Here is a 24,629-nt window from a genome sequence, read left to right as displayed (position 1 = left end):
TTGATTAGGATTGAAAGTATATAAGTTGAAAGTATATAAACAAAAAGCTTCATTCTCCCAAGCAGATCATAATGAGAGGGGAGAGAATGCTATCATTAATAAAATATAAATTAATTTAAAAGAATTGTTAGGTTCATGGTGTTGGTTTTTGTTTAGTATAGCTCACTGAATAAAAACAGCAACTTGCAGAATAAAGTACATAGTATGATGTTATTCTTAAAAGGAAATAAAGCAAAAGAAAACATAATACATCCATATGGGAATATGCATAGGAAAACGTCCAGAAGGACATACAGCTGATAAAAATGGTTGCCTCTGGGGAGTGGGAAGAGGTGAGGTAGAAAATTTCACTGTTTACTCCATGTAAGTCTATATTATTTAAATTTTAACAAGGAGCATATTTTACTTTGTGATTAATAACGATAATAATAATGAAGGAAATCTTAAAAAAACTGATTTGTAAATGTCCTCAACAACTAATGTTCTGATTCTAAGACTTTACAAACCAGATTTTATCTTGAACCTAGGAATTGCTATTTTTAATCCGTAACATACATTCATTTTTGCTTTTGTTCATTAAACAAAATATTTGCTGCCAGTGTCCTAAGCTGATTCTGTGCTGGATGCTGAATTCAGAGACAAGTAACTTGAACAGAGTTCAAGCTCCTAAGTAGAATCACAATTAGAACATTTACATCTACCTAACAGATAAAGTCACAAAAACCATTGAATGGCTGAGATGAAAGGAAACTGGAGACTGTAGTGGATTTCGAAAATGGTCCCAGGGCTTCCCTGGTGGCACAGTAGTTGAGAGTCCGCCTGCCGATGCAGGGGACATGGGTTCGTGCCCTGGTCCGGGAAGATCCCACATACTGCGGAGAGGCTAGGCCCGTGAGCCATGGCCACTGAGCCTGCGCGTCCGGAGCCTGTGCTCCACAACGGGAGAGGCCACAACAGTGAGAGGCCCGCGCACTGCAAAAAAAAAATAAAAAAATGGTCCCAATTCTCCACCCTTCCCTATACTTACACTTTGCCCAGTAGCTGTAGCTGCCTGTTATGGTGGATGGGTTGAACTGTCCTACCTCTTGATTCTGAGCTCATCTATATAACTTGCTTCAGTCAGGGTTAGCCAGTGTTCACATAAGTGATACAAATGGAGGCTAGAAATGGGCCTGCACATTTGGGATTCCTGCTGCTTCTGCCATTACCATGAGACTACGTCCATAATAGCCTTGTAGAGGATAAGTCAAGACAAGTTACTCTCGTCTCACCCCAGCCAGGGCTATCCCAGATCAACTGACAGCCAGTTGACCCCTAACATGTGTGCAAGCCCAGCCAAGATCAGCAGAACCACCTAACCAACAGGCAGCTGACTGCAAACACATGGGCAAGCCAAAGCTGAACCTTTCAGGCTTGTGACTCAATGAAAGTTTAATGTCGTATGCCACTGAGGTGTGTGGGTCTTTATTACATAGCCTTATTGTGGCAATAGATAACTGCTACAGACATTATCTGGCCCAACCCAGTCACATTACTGAAGATGAAACCCAGGACTGCAGTGGATACTCTGCAGTGCTGGCCAGATCCTACCTTCAGGACTAAAGCTGCTGTGAATGTTAGCAGCTGAAACCCTCTGAAAACTGCTCTCCTTAGAAAAGTGCTGCCTTTCCCCAAATCACACCCTTACAAAGAGACAGCCCACACTCAGTGGTTGCTGCAGGGGGGGAGGCAGTAGATATAACAGCTACCCCCTTGCCTCAAAGTGAACAACGCTGAAGGGCCAATTGCATTCAAATTCTCTCTCTGTCACTTTGCATCCCTCACCCCTCATAGGCATTATTCCTGAGAATACTCCCCATTAACCTCTTGCATGCAAATCTGAGTCTGTTTCCCAGAGAACCAACCTATCACAGACACCATGAAGGGAGCAATCTGCTCAAGTTCACATTGCTAGTTAATAACAGACTGCAGGTTAGGACTCAGGTAACATGACCTCACTCCCATCCAGTCCTCTCTCTACTTTCACAAAATGCACCACACTCAAGGATAGAGATGACCCAAGAACAAGATTTAAACCAAATTTTATTCTACTAAGATATGGAGGGGGAAAAAAAAAAACCAATTTCATGGTCTGGATTCTCCCTTCAACTAGAATATTTTCTGAAATGATTTGATCAAACTAAAAATGATAAACAGAACATTTTGCACTCCCAGCCTACAGAAAGATACATCCCGAAGCACTGTTTGTGCTGAGAGAATCTGCCAAAGAAAAACAATGAAAGGCCTGATGAACACTGGATCCATCTGGGATGGGGACAGCTCTAGAGCAAGACAGAGTCTACCTCTGGCTGAATTCTGAGGAGGGTAAGTGTGAGGCCAGTTCCTGTCTCCAGATGCCTACTCCTGACACAGGTCTCTGTTACGCTCTGCATTCTGTCTAAATCAGGGCTGGGTGAACAAGAGGTTCTCTTCAGTCTGGAAAAGCAACATCAATTTGACAGCTTCTTATTAAATTTATCCAAGTTCTGCCAAAGATCTCTAGTCCTCCTCAAGGGTGGCAGGGCTTAAAGCAAACATTCTTTAGAACACATCCTATAAATTGTCCATATGGTCCTGATCCACCTAAAATGATTCACAGATCCAAGCCCATTTGGTAGGATTTGGTCATTCCACACAACCTGCCCCTGCACCTAAGATTTTTTTTTTTGCGGTACACAGGCCTCTCACTACTGTGGCCTCTCCCATTGCAGAGCACAGGCTCCAGGCGCGCAGGCTCAGTGGCCATGGCTCACTGGACCAGCCACTCCGCGGCACGTGGGATCCTCCCGGACTGGGGCATGAACCTGTGTCCCCTGCATCGGCAGGTGGACTCTCAACCACTGCACCACCAAGGAAGCCCCTGGACCTAAGATTTTTGAGGAGGGACGGCGGGGAGGATGAACTCTGCTGTGTGCTGATGAGTACTGGCTCTAGAAGAGAAACACCTGCCTAGTTTCCCACCCTTTCAGAACTCCAACTCCAAAAGTCAGTCAGTGGTCAGTGGTCTTCAGGTAGTAGTAAGTTTCTTCATGTATTCGTTCTTCCATGTCTGACTATAGACAGCAATGACACTGCAGAAAAATTCAGCTCCAATTACAACTTATTAAACACCAACTGTGTGCCAGGCATTGTGTCTGAAGCCTCCCTCTGTGACTGCTGCATCTCTGTGACATCCATGGTTTCTCCTCTTTCTCTTCATCCCTAAATTCAGGCCATTCCTCCTATGTCCTGGGACCACTTCAGCTCCCCTATTGCTTCAGAAGTTCCCAATTTCCTCTTGCAGTTTTTCAAATTATGAGTCACTCTCTACCTTCATCATGAACCTGGAGTGCATGTTAAAAATTACAATCCTTGAATCCAGATCTAATCTGGTTCATGCTCCCTGGGGGGCACTATTCCTTTGCCTTAATCAATTGTCTCAATTGTCTAGAAAGACCAATTTGCCAATTTGTCTTGTCTATGAAGAATGTGTCCTGCCAGGTGCTTTTCTGTCCTACAGACTGACTACTAAACCTTAAAAGTTATTTAAAATTTATTTGAAAAATATATTTAGAAATCTTTAGTGACTTCACATGGTTTACCAAATAAAGTTTGAATTCTTTGTCCTGGTATTTGAAATCCTTTAAAATCGGGTGCCAATCTATATTTCTAGCCCTCTCTTCCCTTCTATCCTACACCCAACCTTCTGCTCTAGATCAAACTTATCTGCAAATCAGAATCCCTTGAGCAACATTTTAAAAACAGATTTCTGGACCCCATCCCCAAACTGGGTCAGCATCTTGGAGTGGAGAGAAGACCAGGGAGTCTGAATTTTCCTTCTGTTTTATAAAGAACGCCTATAAACTGAGATTAAAAAGACCAACAACACAATAGAAAAATAAGCAAAGGACACTAAAAACAAAGCATAAATGTTCCTGAAACATATGAAAATATCTTCGATCATACTCATAAAAAGAGAAATGCAACCTAACACTATATCACACTAAGATACCATTTTTCACACACTGCATTCCTTAAAAACATTCACAAGTTTGATCGCACAGTCTATTGAAGAGGTTTGGGGAAATAGACGTTCTTACACATTTCTGGTGGGACTGCAATATGATACAACTTGTATGGAAAGAAATTTGGTGATATCTACCAAAACTAGATACACTTTCTGTTTGGCCCAACAATCTTACATCTCAGAATCTATTGTAAAGATATACCCACATACATAGAGTGACATGTGTACGGGTTAATTCTGAAATTGTTTATAAAAACAATATACTGAAAGCAATCCAAATGTCCATCAAGGGGAATGGTTAAAGAGACTGTGGTAGAATCTCACAATGGCTTAATAAAGAATGAGAAAGATCTCTATGTACTCATAAGAAAAGATCTCCAGGAAATATATTTAAATGAAAGAAGCAAAACGCAAAGTAGTCCATGCGGTATACTACAGTTTGTATACAATAGAAGGGGAAAACAAAAAGAAATTACTTTGTAGCACAGGGAACTATATTCAATATCTTGTAATAACCTATAATGGAAAAGAATCTGAAAAAGAATATATATATATTCACTTTGTTGTATACCTGGAACTAACACAACTTTGTAAATCAACTATACTTCAATTTAAAAAAAAAAAAAGGTCTTTCCTAGCCAAGGTAATAAAACAGTTTCCTGTTAAAAAAAAAAAAGAGAGAGAGAGAGAAGAGGAATATAGGTATTTATATTTATTTGTGTTTGCACAAACAAGCATTAAACGGATAAACAAGGAATCATAAATATTCCTATGGGGGCAGAGAGTAATAAGGTAAAGGAATAAGGAACGGGTGTAAGACTTGTCTGTGTATGCCTTTTTATGTAGCTCTGACTTTGGAATCCAAAAAAATGTATCATTTGTTTAAAAAAAAGAATAAAAACAAAAAGCACCTATGATAGAGTCATCATCTATCAAAAAAAATCTACTCAGTTTCAAGGCCCCTCCTTTAAATCCACCCGCTTTTCAAAATTCTGTGATACATACAGTACTGTGATGACTGCAATTGGAAGAGCTTATTCCTCTACCACATTCTTCAAGCACTTGTTTTATGCACTTGACTTATCAGGTGTTTTTCACCCCTTGCTTGCAGGGGTTGATCTTGACACTGGTACACTTGCTGTTGAATGGGATGACTGGACAAGTGAGGGGGCAGCCTCTCCAGCCTCTAGGGCACGGAGTGATAGATAATCAAAGACTGAATAAACAGAGAGCGAGACCACAGGCAGTGTCTGGAAATCTGATCACTCACCCAGCCTTGTCTCCCGGCACCGGGTGGCAGGTTCTAGAGAAGGCAGCTGCCGGGCATAGTGACCACTGAAGAAAGGAGGAATTGGGGCAAAGGGTCAATTTTTCAGGTGCTCCTGTGGGAAAGCCGCATTTCTGCATTGTTATGGATCCTGATGGTCGTGAGGCTGTTCATAAAGAACAATTCTCTTCAACAGGATCGAAGGTCGAGTATTTTAGGCTGAAATGTATTCTATCAGTCTCACTTAGGAAATCTGTGTTAGAGATTCACCTAGGAATTCTCTACTCACATGAATAAGGAATCAACACTGTCTCTCCTTGTTGCCACATTACACTTCCATAAACTCTTCCACCTCCCTTTTTTTCTTCTTTCAAAAGAAACTATCAGGGCTTCCCTGGTGGCGCAGTGGTTGAGAGTCCGCCTGCCGATGCAGGGGACACAGGTTCGTGCCCCGGTCCGGGAGGATCCCACGTGCCACGGAGCGGCTGGGCCAGTGAGCCATGGCCGCTGAGCCTGTGCTCCGCAATGGGAGAGGCCACAGCAGTGAGAGGCCCGCGTACCGAAAAAAAAAAAGAAACTATCAAAAACTGCCTTTGCCCATAAAAATGTCCTGTGTTCTAACTCTTAAAATTTGGTGATCAATACCAGTGTCAAAATATTTTTCATCTCTACATTTTGCTAAGCACATAAATATATATATATATATATATATACATGTCTGCTGTGCTTTCCTCACTTCTCTTTTCATTCTGCAATAAATGCCTTTAGCTAGGAACTGCTTCCCACCTGACAAACTTTGTCTATAATTCATACACTTAACATAGACACCAATATTCCTATCTTAGATTGATACTTTAAATATCTCTAACAATTAAGAATGCCTTTATGTGTCAGGTCATTCTATTTTTCGTCTTTTGGTTTTGGGTTTTTTTTTTTTTTTAATTTTTATTTTCTTTTTGTGTTAGGTCATTCTAAACCATCACGTATAATATACTCTGGGCTGGCAAAACCAGATGGGCTTATTCTGCATTGGAATTTGCTCAAGAACGAATAATGACTGAAACCTTAAAGTAAGTTTCCTGGTGTTTGTAGGTCCATCATCTATAACTCAAATACATTTAGCAAGACAGGCCAGCTGATGAGTACAGCCCACACTGTAGTTGGATGTGGGCCTCTGCTTTTAAGGACCAGTAAAAGACTGGAAGAGTAGAGAGTGCCTGATTTATTTTGAGGAAAGTAAGGCCATCTGATAGATTTCCAGCTGAAAATCGGTCAAGGCTGGAGATTGGTTCACTGAGACCATGGCATATGCCAACTCCTGTTTTCCCATGGCTGACTCCCAGTCTTGGCTGAAAGTACTACAGCCTTTCCCATAAGGGTAACCTGGGACATGACACAAGGAGAGAAAGGCCTTCCAGGAATTAGATAAGGAACAAAATAAAAGGCCCCCAAATCATGTCCAAGCTGCCATTCAGTAAGTGGCAAACACCCAAATCACAATACCTGATTTCCAATAAGGCAGAAAAGAAAATCTCAGTCCTCTACAGTTCATATTCAATCCAGATGTCTAAAAGACAGCAGGATTAATGTTAACATTTTGCCAAGGCAGCACCAAATGCTTGTAACAGTTAGGACCATGTAGAGGTTGAGGTGGAAGATATAATGATTTTTCCAAACTTCTCTGAAGTAAGGAATGACAATTCTTTGTGTGAGTTGGTGCATAACATATTTGACACTGGGAACACCTGGTGGAGGAAGGCTTTCATCACCAGCCAGCATGTTTCTGTACTGGATTGAATACCTACTTCCTCTCTAGACATCTGGATTATAACCAAGCTCACTGGCTCATGCTACTATTTGAAAATCCAGGAAGCCAACGGTTGACTCCCAGTTAACCACAGAATATGTGGCTTTGTAGTATTAGTCTCTTGGGCTTCAGTTTTTTTTTTTTAATACACCATTGAAAAATTTTTTTCTTTTAATATTAGTTTATTTATTTTGGCTGTACCGGGCCTTAGTTGCAGCACATGGGATCTTTGTTGCGGCATGTGGGAGCATTAGTTGCGGCATGCATGCAAGATCTAGTTCCCTGACCAGGGATCGAACCCGGGCCCCCTGCATTGGGAGCGCGGAGTCTTAGCCACAGGACCATTAGGGAAGTCCCTCTTGGGCTTCAGTTTTGTCACCAAGAGTAGTAATGCAGCCTGACCCTGAGAAGCAGTTGTGAGGGTTCCCTGTCAACGCTGTGTAATTAGCAGAAAGCAATTACAAGTATTTTTCAATTATACGTGCTCTAGTCCCTGTGACAGCGCATTGATCTCCAGATGCCTGCCAGATCAAATGGTGGTGATGACCACAATAGTAGTACTTATTATGTGACAGGTAATTACATATAACTTCTTATTAAATCCTCACCATCACCTGTGAAATGTATATAACTACGTTCTAAGCTGAGACTTAGGAAATAGCTTGCCCAAAGTCACACAACAAATACATTGTGACCGTGGATTTGAACCTCTTTATTTAACTCTAGAACTTCTTCTGTGTCTTTTGTTTGTATGATTATTGTTATTGTTGGTAAGGACACACACTCTCTCTCTCTCTCTCTCTTTTTGTTCTCCCTCCCAGACATACATACAGCACAGAGATAAATGTCCACAAACCAATCACTGATCCACAATGATTTATGAGAGGACATTGGAAAGGATGCTATTTATTTTCCTTTAGAACTATCCCAGGGAAAAGTGAGCTAATAAAAATAGAGAATGCATAACTGAAACTTCAAACCCAAAAAAATTTGGGAGACCTGCTGGCCAACACTGTACCTATGTATACTAAACAATACTGTATTGTGCACTTAAAAATTAGTTAAGAGGATAGACCTCATGCTGAGTGTTTTTACGACAACAAAAAATATGATTTAGAAAGCTAGACTATATTAAAATCAAGTTGACATTATCATGACATAATTATGACTGATACGTGTTCAATGATACCAAGATCACATGACAGAAAAATATGTGAGGTAACGTTACATGTAATGAAGTTAAATGTTAACTAATGGAGGGACTTCCCTGGTGGTCCAGTGGTTAAGACTCTGCACTTCCACTGCAGGGGGCGCGGGTTTGATCCCCGGTCAGGGAACTAAGATCCCACATGCCGCGGTGCAGCCAGAAAAAAAAAAGTTGACTAATGGAAAAAGTATGTTTTGTATGCTTTCAGATGAAATATATTTTATGGAAAATATGTAGGATACGCAAATGGTACAAGAAGAAGGATTTTCATTATAGTTGAAACAACAATAAACAAAAGTAGAGAAATCATGTAAGAAAAAACGTTTTTTTAAAAAAAATAAAGCTCTAGAGATGTAATAGTTATAAAAGAAACTGGGTGGGTTAGAGGTGGGGCTTCTGACCACGAGGCATAACTACTCACAGTAAGCCTTGCCATGTTCCCATGAGAACGCAGTGAGTTAGACCTTAGCTGCCTAACGCTGAGCTGTACGCCTCACACGCATCATTAATATGAAAAATTGTGAAAACTCTACATTAGCCAAATCCCTCTGCTTTCCAAAAGGACGTGGGCGCCATTCAGTCTGTATTTCCAGTGATTTTTCATTTAGCTTCACAGCTTCTCTCAGCCCCGGCTCATTCCCCCCAAGCCTGGCCAGAGTCAAGGACCCCCAAGGGTCTGCAGGAACCCCATCTGTGAGGGAGTCGCCTGCAGCACAAAGGCTACAGGAATATCAGATGGTGCTGCTCACAGGCAAGAAGACTCAGGGGCTTCCCTGGTGGCGCAGTGGTTGAGAGTCCACCTGCGGGTGCAGGGGACACGGGCTCGTGCCCCGGTCCGGGAAGATCCCACGTGCCGCGGAGCGGCTGGGCCCGTGAGCCATGGCCGCTGAGCCCGTGCGTCCGGAGCCTGTGCTCCACAACGGGAGAGGCCACAACAGTGAGAGGCCCGCGTACCGCAAGAAAAAAAAAAAAAAAGAAGACTCAGGATCCAGAAGAAAGTGTCAGGATACCTCTCTGGCTGCCCCCGACACACTGTTATTACTTCTGCCCTTTTCCTCCATCTTACTGACTTTCAAACCATACAGTGTTTGCATATTTTTCATTTTAAAGTGCCCAAAACTTAAACCAGAACCATTCAGAATGGCTACATATCAGTAATTAGGCAGACTGACCTTTGTTACCACAAGAAAAGAGCCCTCTTGAAACCTGAATTTTCCTTTTGATTCCCCACCGACCTCTCCCATAAGGTGTGCCCCACCTTAGCTGAGAGAAAAGCAATAATATAATAAAGTGTTTCAGAGAACCTAGCTGGAAGTGGTCGATTTTCATGGTGCTGTTGTTGACAGGGCCAAAGATGGTGATCACGGAGACTTTCCTGGTGGCCATCTTGCAGAAACTTTCCAGATACTCATCTCGCTGCTGCACATACATACTGTTCTCAGCCTTGGGAGCAGTGATTAGCTGGAGGAGGGTGAAAGCAAGAAAATAGTGACTCACGGTGATAGTTTCACACAGAGGCAAAAGCCAAAGGGATGATTTGGAATAGAGGGTTGGTAGTGACTGACACCTAAATGAAGAAACTAAATTGTTTTGTTGAATAGATAGTATAATTAAGGCCAAAAGAGACCATTTGGAAAGGCCTTTTTTTAATGACTCCAGACAGCTTAGAGTTTTCTATTCATTTCCACTATTGTCTGCCTTCATTACCAGTCTCCACATGTCTTGGTTTTCTCATTTGTGAACTCTGCACAGGAATGCTTCTTTCGCAAGGCTGATGTAAGCATTACATGATACTTGGCATGCAACAATTGTTCAATAAATGCTATCTCTCTTGTTTTATGTTTTATTTATTTATTTTTTAAATGACTGTATTCTCTCTCTCTCTCTCTTTTTTTTTTTTTTTTTTTTGCTGCACCACCCACGGCATGCGGGATCTTAGTTCGCCAACCAGGGATTAAACCCGTGCCCCCTGCAGTGGAAGCACAGAGTCCTAACCACTGGACCGCCAGGGAATTCCCATTTCTTCCTCTATTTTGATCTTCATTATCTTAATTGGCTGCTCAGACATTCATGAATTCAGTGGTTACCACTATTATTTCATGTCTCACGGTGTTGAGTTTCATAGACAGGCCTTAGGCACTATGGAACATTCGACGGCTTAGAATTTTTATGGGGCAACCTTGCAGAGAATTTTTAGGACAGCCTTTTGGTCCAGTATTGTCACAGAATATAGTCATTGTCACACTGGGCCTGCATAGAGCTCGTGGTGGATGTCTGATGTTGGAGTCCTCGAACAGGATGGGTTTTACTCTTTCAGTTCAGCCTTCTCTCCAATTCAAAACTGTATTTTTCACCTAGCCCCTGTGTCTCTCACACTCACTTTGAAACTCTTGACTTTTTCTGGGGAAAGAGAAGATACAGCAATAGAAAGAGATGATTTAGTCACCAGCTATCTGGGAAAACATATTTCATTATTTTGGATAAAATGAGGATACTCTTATTTTTTAGGGCTCCTCTTGAACCCTCTCCCTAAGACTGCCTCAGTGTTTTAATCGAGCCCCAAATAAAAGCCTTTTGACTCTGGTGATTGTTTTTGCTGCCTTTTCCCGAGCTTTCTCCAATTTTACCAGGTTCTTCCTGAGCAGAAACCAGAACTGTGTACCACAATCCATGAGTGTGTAGGCATGTGCTGTTCACCCTGGAAGTGGAAGGACATGAAGTTTTATGCTGATGATGACCAGGTCTTTGTTGACCTCTCTAACCCCATTAGCTCACTAGGCTGATGTCTGCAGTAAACACTGTCTACTCACCCTTTGCAGGCTCATCATTAGTTCAGAGGCCAGGATTGAACTGGCAGTGAAAGCATGGAGTCCTAACCACTGGACCACCGTCTATACGGTTTCTTTCATTTGACCAATTCAAATTCGTCAACCACTTTTCTACTTACCCATCTAACCTTATAAAATATTTCTGAAGTTTGTGGCTATTAGCTTGGCATTTTGCAGAGGGAAAGTCACCATGTTGTTAACCTCTTTATCGAATACTTTATCAAAATGGTAACAAATCTGCTCCCAGCTCATCCTGCTGTTTATTTTGCTCTGTCAGAGATGTGTTTATTGCTGCCTGCAGGCTTTCCCTTCTAAGAATTCTCTGTGCTTGAGAAGATACTATGCTTCATGGAAATCAAAATGAGTTCAGGGCTTCCCTGGTGGCGCAGTGGTTGAGAGTCCGCCTGCCCCGGTCCAGGAGGATCCCACGTGCCGCGGAGCGGCTAGGCCCGTGAGCCGTGGCCGCTGAGCCTGTGCGTCCGGAGCCTGTGCTCCGCAGCAGGAGAGGCTGCAGCGGTGAGAGGCCCGCGTACCGCAAAAAAAAAAAAAAAAAAAAAAAAAAAAAAAATGAGTTCAATAGCTTTTGAGTGGAACATTAACAAAGTTTATCCAGAATGAAGTTTTGTTTTGTTTTGTTTTTCTCAGATTGTTATTTATCTTAAATAGACATGATTTCATCTATTTTTTTTTAATATGCAGAGAAACTGGAAGTTCATACACTGCTGGTGGGAATGTAAATGGTTTTAGCTACTTTAAATTTATTTATTTATTTATTTATGGCTGTGCTGGGTCTTTGTTTCTGTGCGAGGGCTTTTTCTAGTTGTGGCAAGCGAGGGCCACTCTTCATCACGGTGCGTGGGCCTCTTACTATCGTGGCCTCTCTTGCTGAGGAGCACAGGCTCCAGACATGCAGGCTCAGTAGTTGTGGCTCACGGGCCTAGTTGCTCCGCGGCATGTGGGATCTTCCCAGACCAGGGCTCGAACCCGTGTCCCCTGCATTAACAGGCAGATTCTCAACCACTGTGCCACCAGGGAAGCCCCGATTTCATCTATTTTTGATTTTGTATTTATATACCTCTTCAGATGGACAGGGCGAGTAGGAAATGCTTGTTTTAGAAAAATAACTTCCCAAGAGGAAAATAATAAAATTTCCCCTTATTTATTTGTTGATTCATACTTAGTCTTAAAAAAGATTTAAGGTGGCTATAAAAAGATATAGTGATGGTATTTTCGTTTTTGTTAGTTTTTTAATTAGCTACATGACATTTGAAAATAATTCTTTAGGTTTTCATGGTAGCCCACATCCAGGAGTTTTGTTTTGTTGGTATGTTTTAGGTTTTTCTTTCTGGCTTTTTTTTGTTCACAGATACACTATATTAAAATAAATAAAATGAATGTTTAAGTGAGAACACAAAAGAGTAAAAAAAACGAAGGTAAGATTTACTGGTAATGAGTCTGGATTCCCTGTGCTAAAAGAAGGATAGGCCCATATTTAGAATATATGCTAGATGACTGATAATTACCTGCCTCTGTAACTTCAAATCCATACATAGACTCCATTCCATTCATGGACCCTTACAGTACATGGACAGACCATGATATGACAGGATTTTAAGAGTCCTCAAAGCCCCCTTTGGTCTTTTTCTCCCCCTTGTGCATAATTGAGAATTTCAGAGAATATGTAATCAAATAGAACCTCATTCTCCCCTGCCTGGCAGCTTCTCCCATGTATCTCTGAATACAGTAGCCTTAGGCCCTGGATACCCAGTGGGAGCTGTACTTAAATAAATAAAGGGCTCTGATGTTTACTTTCACCTCAGGCCCTTTGCCCAAGGAAGCCTTAACCCACCCGTGAGGTGACATTCATTTAGCATGACTCATTTCCTAGCTTCCAGCCCTCCACAACCTGGCCTCCGGCTTTCCCTAGCTAACTTTCCTCCTATTCCTCCCTTACGTGACCTCTTCACCCTGTAGCCAGACTGGCCTAAATTGTGAAATGAGAGGAATCTGTGCAGAGTAGCACAGAGAAAGGGTGATTGCAGTCAAAATTGGAAGGCCTGCATTTTAGTCCTAGTTCAACCCCTGGCTACTCTGTAACCTCAACAAGGCCACTTAACATTCTGAACCTTAGTTTTCTCATCTTTACTGTGGAACAACTTCCCTATGAGCTCATAAAGTAGTGAGAATCAAGCATATACATTAGTATATATATTATGTATAATATATATACAGCCTGCGTGCACCACAGCATCATAGATGTATGCTGCCTCTGAATAATTCACTCACATTCTGCCTTCACCCATGTCACCCTTCTCACCCAGAAAGTCCTCCCCACCCTTCCATCTTATCAGAATCTGAGTCATTCTTCAAATGCAGCATCCTTCTTAAAGTGTCTTCTAGCCCACAATGCTCACTTTCTCCTTTTAATTACTGTTCTTATTGCCTGCACGGCTCACCTGAAATTTATGTATTTCCTTTTACTTCTTTGTTTCATGTTTATGTAATATCTCCCCAACCAGAGGATCCATTCTTCAAGGCACTGAAGCTCCAGCCCCACCATTGCCCTGCAGACAGTAGAAGCACAATTCTGGCCCACGTTCCTCTGGCTACACAGATCATTCCAGCCAGAGGAGTGGTTTCCTGGTTATGAAAGTCAAGATGCAGCCCACGAACCGTTGGTAAAGACACTCTCCCTTATGTTCAATCTGCTCCTCGAGTTTGCAGCACAGAAAGTAAAAGAGGCTGATCATCTAACGTATTTCAGCGACTCTTTCCCTGTGTGTTGACATCTACGTCCCATTCATTTTCTAGTGTGGCACTACTTCAAACAGTGTTTAAAATGGTATCCAGTCCCCGCTTCCTAAAAAGAGCATTCTAGAACTTCTCAGTAAACATTATTGTCTAGCACTTGGCCTCTTTCCAGTTTGGTGGTGATAAATCAGGGCATGTAAAGTGAATTTAGAATTGTGTTGTTCTTTTTCATGTTTCTGTTCCAACTGGTATGTTGGCACAAGCAGCCTCAGAGTATAATCAAGCCAGGTTGCATAAGTAAAGGGCACAAACAGGAATGTGAAGATGTCAGAGGGAAGACATTTTAAGTCTCAACTTATTCCAAATACTGTGTTAAGGTCAAAATACTAGGACAGGATTCTGAGAAATAGCGTCCCAGCTGGTAGTCTGCCTTAGTAAACCGGAGCTTTATATCCTTTTCTAAAATTAAACCAAATAAGTAGATTGTTGTCCCAATATCCAGATTTCTGAGGTAAGGTTAAAAGTATTAACGTACTTGAATTGCGGGAGATTCAGTCTTCAAAGAATGCTTAAACTTGAACTTGAATCTATGTACTTTGGCGTGATGAGCCCTCTTGCTCATTGACAAGTAGGAAGATCTCAGGGCACAGCATGACGGCTTTTCAGCTACACTCCGGACTCCAGTGCTTTAGTGATAAACAGCTCACCTATATTCTCACTGTTGTCACCCCCAAACCAACACCAACCAGTCTGAGGGATTAGGTTAACTGGGATTCAATCTATTGTTCTCCACTGACTGTGTGGAAAGCCGGTGAGTTGAGGTGCAAAGAACTAGCTTATTAAAGACAGAAACTGTACATTGGTGCTCAACACAAAGTGTTGACAGTTGGTGTACCTCACCCTTTATGTGAGTAATTCAAGGTTGAAAATGAATTTTAAAACATCCGTATTACTAACGTTCATTTCTCAGTTTCCCCTTCTTTTTATGGCATATGTCCATGATAAGCTCACACCCATGGTTTGACCCTCAGTTTCAAAAACCAAACAGACCTCAGTTCTAATTCTGGCTTTGTCACGTATTAGCTATACACCTTGGGAAACTTCTCAGCTTGTCTAAGCTTCTGTTGCCTCCTCTGTAAATGGAGTTGATTAGTCCTTCCTCGTGGGACTGTTGTGAAAGTTAATCCACAGTCTCAGCAAAGCACCTTGCAGGATGTGCCCCTTTCAGTTGACAGGCTGAGAGGCAGAGGGTTTGGAGGCTTGACCTCTGGCCTAAGAATAGGACACCTGGCTCTACCTGAAGCTCCTTTTGAAGCCCATTAGGATGCTGTTCACCTGACCATAACCTATACCATCTCTGCCAGTGTTTCTCTAAGTAGTTAAGTAGCAGTTATGTGATGTTTTCACATCTAAAGAATGATATAAATAAATGCAAAGCAGTAGGTTAACTGTAGTTGGGCACCAAGTTACTGAAAATCTGGGAAGGTGAGCTAAAGGGCCAGCACAACTTCTTGGAATGCAAACCTCATTTCAGTTTGAGCACACTGGGTTAGGTTGAGGCCAGTTGGAGGGCTATGTTGTCAGCTGTACTTGAACAGCTTGGAGGCTGCTGAGCCTTAATGAATATTAATTGAATCACTGAAACTTCCTGAATAACATCAGCCATGCTTGACAGGAAAAATGAGTGGAAAAAAGATACATGGCACCAGCAAAATCTTTCACCCAGAGACACTGGTCTCCTCTCTGTCTGGTGAAAAAGACACTTTTCTCTCCATCTTTTGACTTTATGTTGTGTTTCTTTTATCATGCCTTTTCTAATCCATTCTTCTTTTAGACATCATCAGCTCTTCAGAGAACACAGTTCTGATCTGATCATCAGCTGAGCACACGTGGGACTGAAATGCCTCCTGTTGGTATTTTCTTTCTAATAACAATCCCAGTTCTCTGTCCAACCCCAAAGAGCAACATTGCCATGAGCAATCCCAGCTGGTTTCTGTTTTGCCTCACATGACATCAGCAGAACCTGCCGTTTGAGTTTCATTTGCTAGAAATTTATGATCAGGGATACTGTTAAAAGCAGAAAAGACCCAGCTGGGCTTTCAAATCCCTGACTAAGGGAGTGGAGAGAAAGAGAGAGAAATGAAAGGCATGACTAATATCAGGGATATAGTATGAAAACCCCTTTCTTCTGACTCACAAGCTAGGGGCGGTGGAAGTATTTGCCAGATGGGTGCACAATTACAATTCTGACATTTTACCCATGATTATTTCCCCCCTGGTTAAAACCTGACCACGAGGAACACTATGTCTGCCCTGCTGGCCAAATGGCCAGGGTTGGGTGATATGCTTTAGTAGGCTGGACAAAGTCCCAGGTACTCAGGAAGAGAGCAGTAGAGCACACTACCAGTGCTTTCCCATACCCCAAAGACAGCACTTTGCCCCCAGAGTTTCTGTACTAGGTAGGATTCTACTCTGAAATCAGTGATTCTTCTGGTTCTGACTGGAAACCTGTGTACTCTGGGAATAACCAAGCAGCTGTTAAACTACTCTAACAGTCAGCCTATCCTCTACTAACCTAAGTTTACATAGTTACTTTAAGGCTCTGGTGAAAAACGAGGTAACAACATACAAAAAATATGTAAAAAGACACACACACACATCACACACACACACATGAACCTGTAGAATCAACCAAAACTTAGGCTTTGTTCTAATACATAGATACACACACTATGGATGAAATAGCTAAGAGAATCTGGGGATATGCCCCACCCATGATAAATATCACAAGGGACTCTGCTCTGAATAGTATTTCAAACGCACATTTAACTTTTTGAAACCACTAAAGATACATGGACGCCAGAGTCACTTTGCTCAGATCATTAATCCAAATTTAGTTGGAAAAACTAAAAGACCCTCTAAGAGATGCCATCCCTTACGGTGGCAGGAACACAGGGCATGGAGTCACCTTGTGTCTTCAGCAGGATAGATGCTGACCTCAATGGCATGGGACAGCTCCCTTCCACCCGGTTAGCTGAGAGAATTATTCCTGACTCAGGTTACCCAACATCCATTTGCTGATCTTTTTCTCTGAATTAACTGCATTATGCACTTTTCCTCCCAGGCAGCCTGGAGTAAAATGTAACATTAGGAAGCCAGGGGCAAAAAAGGGCCCCTAGCCCCTTTTTAGTGCCCTTCTTGGAAGGGCACTAAAATAGGGGCAAGGAGACATTGAGAGAAGAAGAGCCTTTCTCTACACTGATGAGAATGCCTGTACGTTTAAGATGGTGCTTATTCCCATCCAAAGCCCTCTTGGGTCTGACTAGGTTCTGGTATCATTCTTTGGACGGTGGCAAAGCAGTGGGGGAGGCAGCCTTTAGGGGAGAAGATTTTAGCCAGCTGGTTTTAAAAGTATATTCGTGAGGGCAGACCAGCAAGGACCCTTCCCCACTCCCGTCATAACCACTCCCCACCCAGGCTGCTCTACTTTCCCCTTTGAGTCTTCCAACTGCTGATATATACCTAATTAGGGGGGAAAGGAGGACACCTGCCATTTACCCATGCACATGCTTCTGGTTTTTAAGCTCATGCAGAGAGAAACGCTTGTCCTAAATTGTGACCACGGCCAGTGCATTCCACTTTAGGTATTCTTTGCACTTGGCGGAAGGGAGCGGTATCCTCCTGTGTATCTTTCCACTGTCCTGTGGAAGAGAGAAGTAAAGTGGGGATGGGCCTGATGGGTTTGGAGGAAGCTGAGTACAGGTGCTTCCCTGGGCTCATGGCTAAGATCCCCCAGTCATTGATTCTGTACTTAGGGCTGCGGGTCTGTGTGGATAGAGGTTCATAGAATATCTTAACCAAAAGGAACCACTGGCCTGGCTGGCTTTCCTTGACAAACCTCATGATCATAGCATGAACATAGCGCCTGTTCAGCCACAGGCTGCCATCCAACAATGTGATTTTAGAAAAATAACACACCAAGCCCGGACACTGCCTCGGCCCACGGAACAATGCCAAGGAGAAGATTACTTACAAGGAGCCTTCGTTTGCCTTCCAAGGGCCCCAGCAGGTCGGTCACCGACTTCCTGGGACTCTGCGCGAAGTGTTTCGTGGGTTTCAGGTGCCCGTCCTTCTCCGTTCTCCCCGCCTTTTTCTTCTTGTTCTTCTCTTTCTCCTGCCTGCTCTTTTTCTCAGCCTTGTCCTTCTTCACTTGCTTTTCACTCTTGAGTAACTTGTCTGCTTTCTCACTCTTCACCCTCTTTTTCTTCTCCTTCTCGGGTTTCTCAAGCTTTTCGTGCTTTTTAGACTCCTTCGCTTTTTTGGGGGCAACATTCCCCACCTGCAACTCCTCCTCCAGCTGAGAGGCGGTCGGCCGGCTGAGGTCATACTTACCCTCGTACTCATTGCTAAGGATTTTGTCCCGGGCTTTCTTTTGGGGAGGTTTCCCCTTTGCAGGCTTGTGAGGACCCGGCCCCACATTCGGGTCCCGGGGGCCGTGCTCCCACCTGTCCGTGCGGTTGTCCTGGAAACGGCCGGCGCCAGCCCTGGTGCTGGGCTCGGAGACGGTGGTGGGAGGGGCAGCCGTGAAACGCTCGAAGCTGGTGGCCTTGCTGGGCCTCCGGGCGGTCTGCGGCCTCTCCCTGGGCTGCTCCTTCCTGGGTGGAGGGTAGAGGTTCTTGGAGGCCACGGGGCCCCTGGCAGTGGCCACCTCGGCTGTTGCTGAGGCCCTGTGAGGCTCCGAGGAAGGGTGCACCGGGGGCGTCCAGGGCCTCTGGGTGGTCGGAAAGCCCACGGGGGTTGTAGGTCTTGCAGTTACCGTCACCGGCCGATAGGTGGCCCGAGTCACTGCTGTGGCTGCAGCAGGAGGCAGGGTGGTGGCCCGTGGGGTTGTGGGCGGTGGAGGAGGGGCCCCCGCAGCGGTGGCCGCTTTCCTCATCGCCTTCAGCCGACTCTCCCTGGTTGGTAGCACTTGTGCTCTCCTCTGCTCCTCTTTCCTCTTCTCGCTGCTCAGGCCTGGCCTTCCTGCCTCTCTGCCATCGTTCCCTTCCTCCACCACCTGGCCCTCTACCCCGGAGGCCTTACATTTTTGCACAAAACCCTTCTGCCTGATCTTCTCTATCCTGCGGATGGGGCCCTGGTCGATGATCTCATACATGGCCTCCAGCCTGACCGGATAAGGGTAGCGCTCCTCCACCTGCAGCGTCTTCTTCAACAGCACCATGCCAAACTTGCCCTTCTCCAGTTTCAAGAAGCTCATCAGCTTTGGGATGAGGCTGGGGTCCAGGGGCTGCTCCAGGACCCGGCCCTCAGTGGTGATCCTCCGCACCTTGCCTCCTTCCTCGCCTGCCTGGTGGAAAAGCACGATCTGCTGGATGTGCCTTTCCGCCAGCTCACAATACACATCGTCCTTCAGCAGGCTCATCATGAGCCGGTAGTAGCCTTCCGAGGCGTGGGGGGCCGAGATGACCCACACCCTATTCTTCCCTGCAAAGCTGGCAAGGATGTTGGGAGAGCTGGAGCCAGAGGGGAAGCGCAACATTCTTGACCGAGCTGAAGACCCCTCATCTCGGACCATCTCACGGGGAGAGCTCCGGGCTGCTGGTCTCCGCACAGTTCTCACTGGGGCCCTGTGGATACCCAGGGAGGCTGACGGTGCCGTGGCATGAGCCACTCTCAACACCGGTATGCTCCTCCTTCTTTGGAGAGGCTGGAGGTTTGGTTCTTCCGGAGTGGTTCTCTCAATTCCCTGAGACCTCCCCGTGTGCCTCAGTAACCGAGCTGGCCTTCTGTTGACGGGGGAAACCGGAGGCGCTTTCTGCCCTCCGCGGCTCCCTCTATTCATGGCATGCGCGTGGGGTTCTGATCCGCACACCAGCCACAATGCCAGTAGCATGGTAAAACTGGGTCCCATTCTCCATGTCATTGTGCAATCCACTTTGGGGAGGCAGCAGGGTCAAAAGACAGAAAGCGGAGGGCAGAGTAAAAAAAGAAAGAAAGAAAATCATTTAATTGCAAACAGAGCTGGGCATTATCTCTTTCTCTATCTTGGCCAAGGGGAGGGGAAGGGTGGGGGGCGGTTAGAGAAGAAGGAGGCAGGTCAGGGAATGGAAAGTCGGATGAGATCCTGTTGCATTTAAGTCCCTGTAATTTGTCAGTGCTTAGCAGAGACAGCTATATTAAGCAGGAAACCCATTCAACATGCTTGCACTGTTTCAACTGACTGTCTGATGCTCCAGAGAAAATGCACACTGAGCGTATCAATTATGACAACATTCCCATTTCATTTCTTCAAATAAGCGACAAAGAAACAAACAAGCACAGCAAAGACAGGCAGGATTACACACTTACATGGTGGCTCATGGAGATGGAATGCAGAGGCTTTAAAATGTAATCTGAAGTGTGCTCCCAGGACAGTTCCTAGATGAAATACTTTTCCTCCCAACTCTCTTTCTCCTTTGCGAGGCTGTCCGATACAAAGGGGTCTACTGCAGCTCCAGCTCCCAAAGCCACACGCAGACCACCGCCTGTCTGGACCTGAGGGCTGAGCTTTCTTCTTTTCTTTCTGGCTGTGCCTTTTTACCTTCTTGACAAGTAGAATGAGGTGAAAGGAGCTGTCCTTTTAAGTCTTTGCATCTCCATTTGTCTGCAGCTTCTTTCTGCTCAGGCTTGTGTGTCTGTGTGTGCCAATGCCCCCGGCCGACAGTACTGGACGCCCCTTAAAGTGGAGCCCCAGCTATTTCTGAATCTCGCTCTTTCTCTTTTTCGAGTTCCAGGATCCTTCTTATCACCCTTTCCCCCACAGTCTGGCTTAGTCCCTTTGTTTCCGAGCGTAAAAGCACTGGGATTAATATAGTTTCCAGGCTGAGGGAAAACACAGGAATGTGATGTTGAAAAAGGACTTTTTTCTTTTCCTTACGCTTCTCTCCTCCCTTTATTTCTTCCCACCTTTTTCTCTCCTCTTTTCCTTCTCCTTTTTCTTCTTCCTCTTGCCTGGATTCAGTCCCAGCAATGCCAGGACAACCTCAGTTTTGATCCAAACCAAACTCAAACAACAGCAGCCACTGGAAATCAAGGAAACTTCACTAAGAATTTAACAGATCAGCAAAACACCGCCTCCTTCCCATTTCAGCATGGTGAGCCTGAGCCTGGACTGGGGGAGAGAGAGGGGCTGTTCTTTGGGGTTGGGCTGGGGCGGGGTGGGGGAGAGTTTTGAAACACTGCACATCATCATAAATCACTTTAGAACAGGATGGCTGAGGACTTAACCCCTTCCCCACTGAGTCATCAGGGCACTATCCCTTCCTGTCTGTACACAGACTGCACTCTGGAAAGTGAAAATTCTCAGATTTCTACATCTGACTGCTTGGTTTTCCTAGAGACAGATACTCATTTACGTCAGGATGATTGGCTGTACATACACAGACAGTATGTACATTTATAGTTCCATGCATGTATTTTTATCTCTTTCTCCCTGCTTCATGCATTTCGTTTGAGGTTGGAAAAGCCCATGGAAAACATGGCTGGGTTGTTTTTATTTTATGCTAACTGGGGATCATATTACTGTGTTCTTGTTCCTAGTTTCTCTTTGGCATGAAAGGAAGCTGGTAAAAGGTTAGAAATGCAGGCAGTGGCTGCTGTTCCCCTGAGATTGTGGGCAGCCATTACACAGGGAAAGGCCATTATGACCTCCAATTCTGGGCTCTGGCTAGAGATGGTAGGCTAAGAACTTCCTCAGAGGGCACGAGTGTATGTGCATGAGTGTGTGTGTGTGTGTATGTGTGTCTCAATATCTTGCTCTCTGGAGGCTTCAGGTGTCCAGAGGGCTTTAGGCAATCCTTAGAAATAGCCATATCGGGTTTCCAAAGGAGATACTGAGGCAGCTCTGTGCATCCACCGCCTGGATCTGCCATGAGGATTCAGCTTTTAGTGGGGAGGGAAGATGCCTTGGGTTATACAGATATTTCTTCCAGCCTCTCCAAGTGCATTCAGTCAGCATCAACTGCTACGGACAGTGGTGAGCCAGGGTTTTCAGAAGGTCCCTTGAAAGCTAGGCCATATTAATGGCTGCCTTCTCTGAATAAAACCTGGTCCCTGCTTGCTCCCTTTAATCAGCCCCATCTCCGACTGGTCATTGACTTTTCCTTCACATAAGCTCCCAGCACTGAATTGAAGGTCTGTAGAGGGCTGAGTGTCAGGCTCTCAGTCCACAGTGCGAAGACCAAGGGGTGCCAAGAAGGAAGGCCCCCCTGTGGAGCCATCTCAGATCCTTGTGAGTCCAGAACAAAGGTGGGCTTCAGGCAGAGACCGTCTGTCTGTCCCGTGGAGGCAGAGATTTCCCCTTTCATGGGATTCACCTGTTAAGTTGATCAAATGCCTTGTGCTGAGTTGGACAGTCCTAGATGTGATTTCCTTTCTCATACCATAATGTGTTCCGCACAATCCCTTACTAGGTCTCCTCGCTTCCTTCTTTTCTCCTCCTTTTGTCTTCTCCCTGCTGATAACTCCTATTCATTGAGCATTTTCCCGTGAGGCTCTGGTCTTGGCACTTCCATATATTCTTTTATCTAACCCTTACAGCCTCCCTAAGAGATAGGTGGGATCATCCCCATTTTACAGATGGACAGCCTGAGACTGAGTGAGTTTAAGTAACTGCCTACTGTCACGCAAATACTAAGAGGTGGTCCTGAAATTTGAACCCAGGTGTAGAACTGTCTACAAAGCATTATGTTATCCTGCCTCTCTCTTTCACTTTCTTCCCATGCCCTCTCTTTTTTCTCTTCCTTCAATTTCTTTTTGTGTTCCCCATATTCATAGAAGAATCTCATTTATTTTGCTCAGAGCACTTACACTTTTAGAGTCCTACTTTCTGGAATAATTGGTTTTTTTAAATTTTATTTATTTATTTATTTTTGGCTGTGTTGGGTCTTCGTTTCTGTGCGAGGGCTTTCTCTAGTTGTGGCGAGCGGGGGCCACTCTTCATCGCGGTGCGCGGGCCTCTCACTGTCGCGGCCTCTCCCGTTGCGGAGCACAGGCTCCAGACGCGCAGGTTCAGTAGTCGTGGCTCACGGGCCCAGTCGCTCCGCGGCATGTGGGATCCTCCCGGACCAAGGCTCGAACCCGTGTCCCCTGCATTGGCAGGCGGACTCTCAACTGCTGCGCCACCAGGGAAGCCCCTGGAATAATTGTTTAGCAGTACTTTTTGCCTTTCTTAATAGATCCTTAAACTCTTTTATCCTTTTTCTTGATTGTCCCATGGCTTCCACCAACCTCCCAACGAATTGCACAACATTTGTCACCTATGCACTGGTAAAGTTGAAATAAAGCCACTTTAGCGACCTAGATTTGACCCAGAGGGGAAGCCTGCCCAACCCTGAGCTGGGTCTTCTGGGGTACTTAGGCTTTCTTCCCTTCTGTGAGCTTCAGCCACTAGATGGCGTGCTAAACACATACGCGGGAGAGGACCTAATACCTCCACCTCAGTGTCTCCCCAAAGCTCCCACACGCCCAGCAGACATACCGGCAGCATGCGACTTCTGGTGCCTGCTCAGGGTTTTTCAACCTCAACACCCAAAGCCTTCCCTGGGACCTCAGAAAAACCTCCCAGGGAAGACCAGGGAGCGAGCACATGTCTGATAAGGGCCTAGGAAGTAAGTTAGCATGCACCGCTTTCTGAAAAAGCCCATAATGATGTAGGATTTGCAATGACTCTCAATTTCTAGTCCATGATTTAAGAGCCCTGTTTTTAAACGTTTCCCACCTAGATCTTTCCCTTTCTTCTGTAACCTAAGAAAGAAACATTAACTAATTGCAGAGAAGAGAGAGAAAGAAAGGAGAGAGATTTTAGAGAGGGGGGGATTGATGTTGAGTCAGAGAAAGGTAAAAAGAATAAAATTCAAAACTAGATTTTAGAAATGCTAATTCAGTGATTCACTCACAAGACACTGCCTTGACATTGGTCACATAGTAATTTGGAGGGAGGGAAGGAAAGAATGTGAAAAACAGATTTGCTTTAGAGACACTGGGATGGGGGTGATTATTTGATGAAAATGAGAGTAAACGTAAGGAGACATTCAGAAGCTTGTGTGCTAACTGATCAGAACCACGCTGACCTAAGCCTGCAGCGACCTGAGACCAAGACTCAGGAAAATAACCTGTCCCAGGCACCCTAGAAGAACTATGGGTTCTGTCATAGTTGGTCCCCTACACAGAGTAAACCTCGGTGGATCTTACCGACTCGATTCAAAACATTGTTCTATTGCCCGAAAAAATCATTTGCTTAAGAGGAAACCAGAAAAAAATTAAAAAGGAAAACAGTGCAAACTCTTCAGTGTCCTGTACCCCCAGCAGGAAGAATAGCAGAGCCATTTTTTCACATCTTTGTGGCAGAGACACAAACAGTATTCACATCGGGGATAATGCTACGTGGTTTTCCTTTCCATCTGCAGACTGTAATCAATGTTCAGTCTTCAGCCACATTTATGTCATTCAGAATGAAAATGAACTCTTCCCTTTCTCAGCATTCACAGTGTAGGACAAACTGAAGAAATGAACAGCAAAGTCAAGGGGAAAGCCCACAATGACCATGATCTGAGGACGCTGCTGCTGCGGCTACCCAGAGAAATTCTGAGAAAGGGTAATCCCCAAAAAGAAACACTCTGAAATTGTCTCTGAAATGTCAACAAGCTCGCAGGTTTAATCTGAAGTTGAGGTATGTGTATACGTTT

The 24,629-nt window shown here is 44.5% G+C and overlaps 1 protein-coding gene across 6 annotated transcripts in view; it reads right to left on the bottom strand.

The window, feature by feature from the left end:
• CCDC80 (coiled-coil domain containing 80) overlaps positions 1–24,426 on the bottom strand; it is a 37,493-nt gene extending 13,067 nt beyond the window's left edge. For 2 of the 6 annotated variants that reach the window (XM_032629747.1, XM_032629749.1), the window contains exons 1-3: positions 20,254–24,426; positions 17,939–19,839; positions 9,631–9,787 (exon numbers count right to left, since the gene is read on the bottom strand). In XM_032629747.1, the coding sequence (XP_032485638.1) occupies positions 9,631–9,787; positions 17,939–19,828 (2,047 nt within the window). In that variant the 5' untranslated portion in view covers positions 19,829–19,839; positions 20,254–24,426. Of the gene's footprint in view, positions 1–9,630; positions 9,788–17,938 lie in introns of all 6 variants that reach the window. The other 4 variants (XM_032629748.1, XM_032629750.1, XM_032629752.1 and 1 more) reach the window with 3 other exon arrangements.
• Between the last annotated feature and the right edge of the window lie 203 nt (positions 24,427–24,629).

The sequence above is a fragment of the Phocoena sinus genome, chromosome 4, assembly GCF_008692025.1.
Source record: "Phocoena sinus isolate mPhoSin1 chromosome 4, mPhoSin1.pri, whole genome shotgun sequence".
In the NCBI taxonomy this organism is placed as follows: Eukaryota; Metazoa; Chordata; class Mammalia; order Artiodactyla; family Phocoenidae; genus Phocoena; species Phocoena sinus.
Note: the sequence above shows the minus strand (reverse complement) of the source record. Positions and strands in the feature narration are given on the sequence as shown.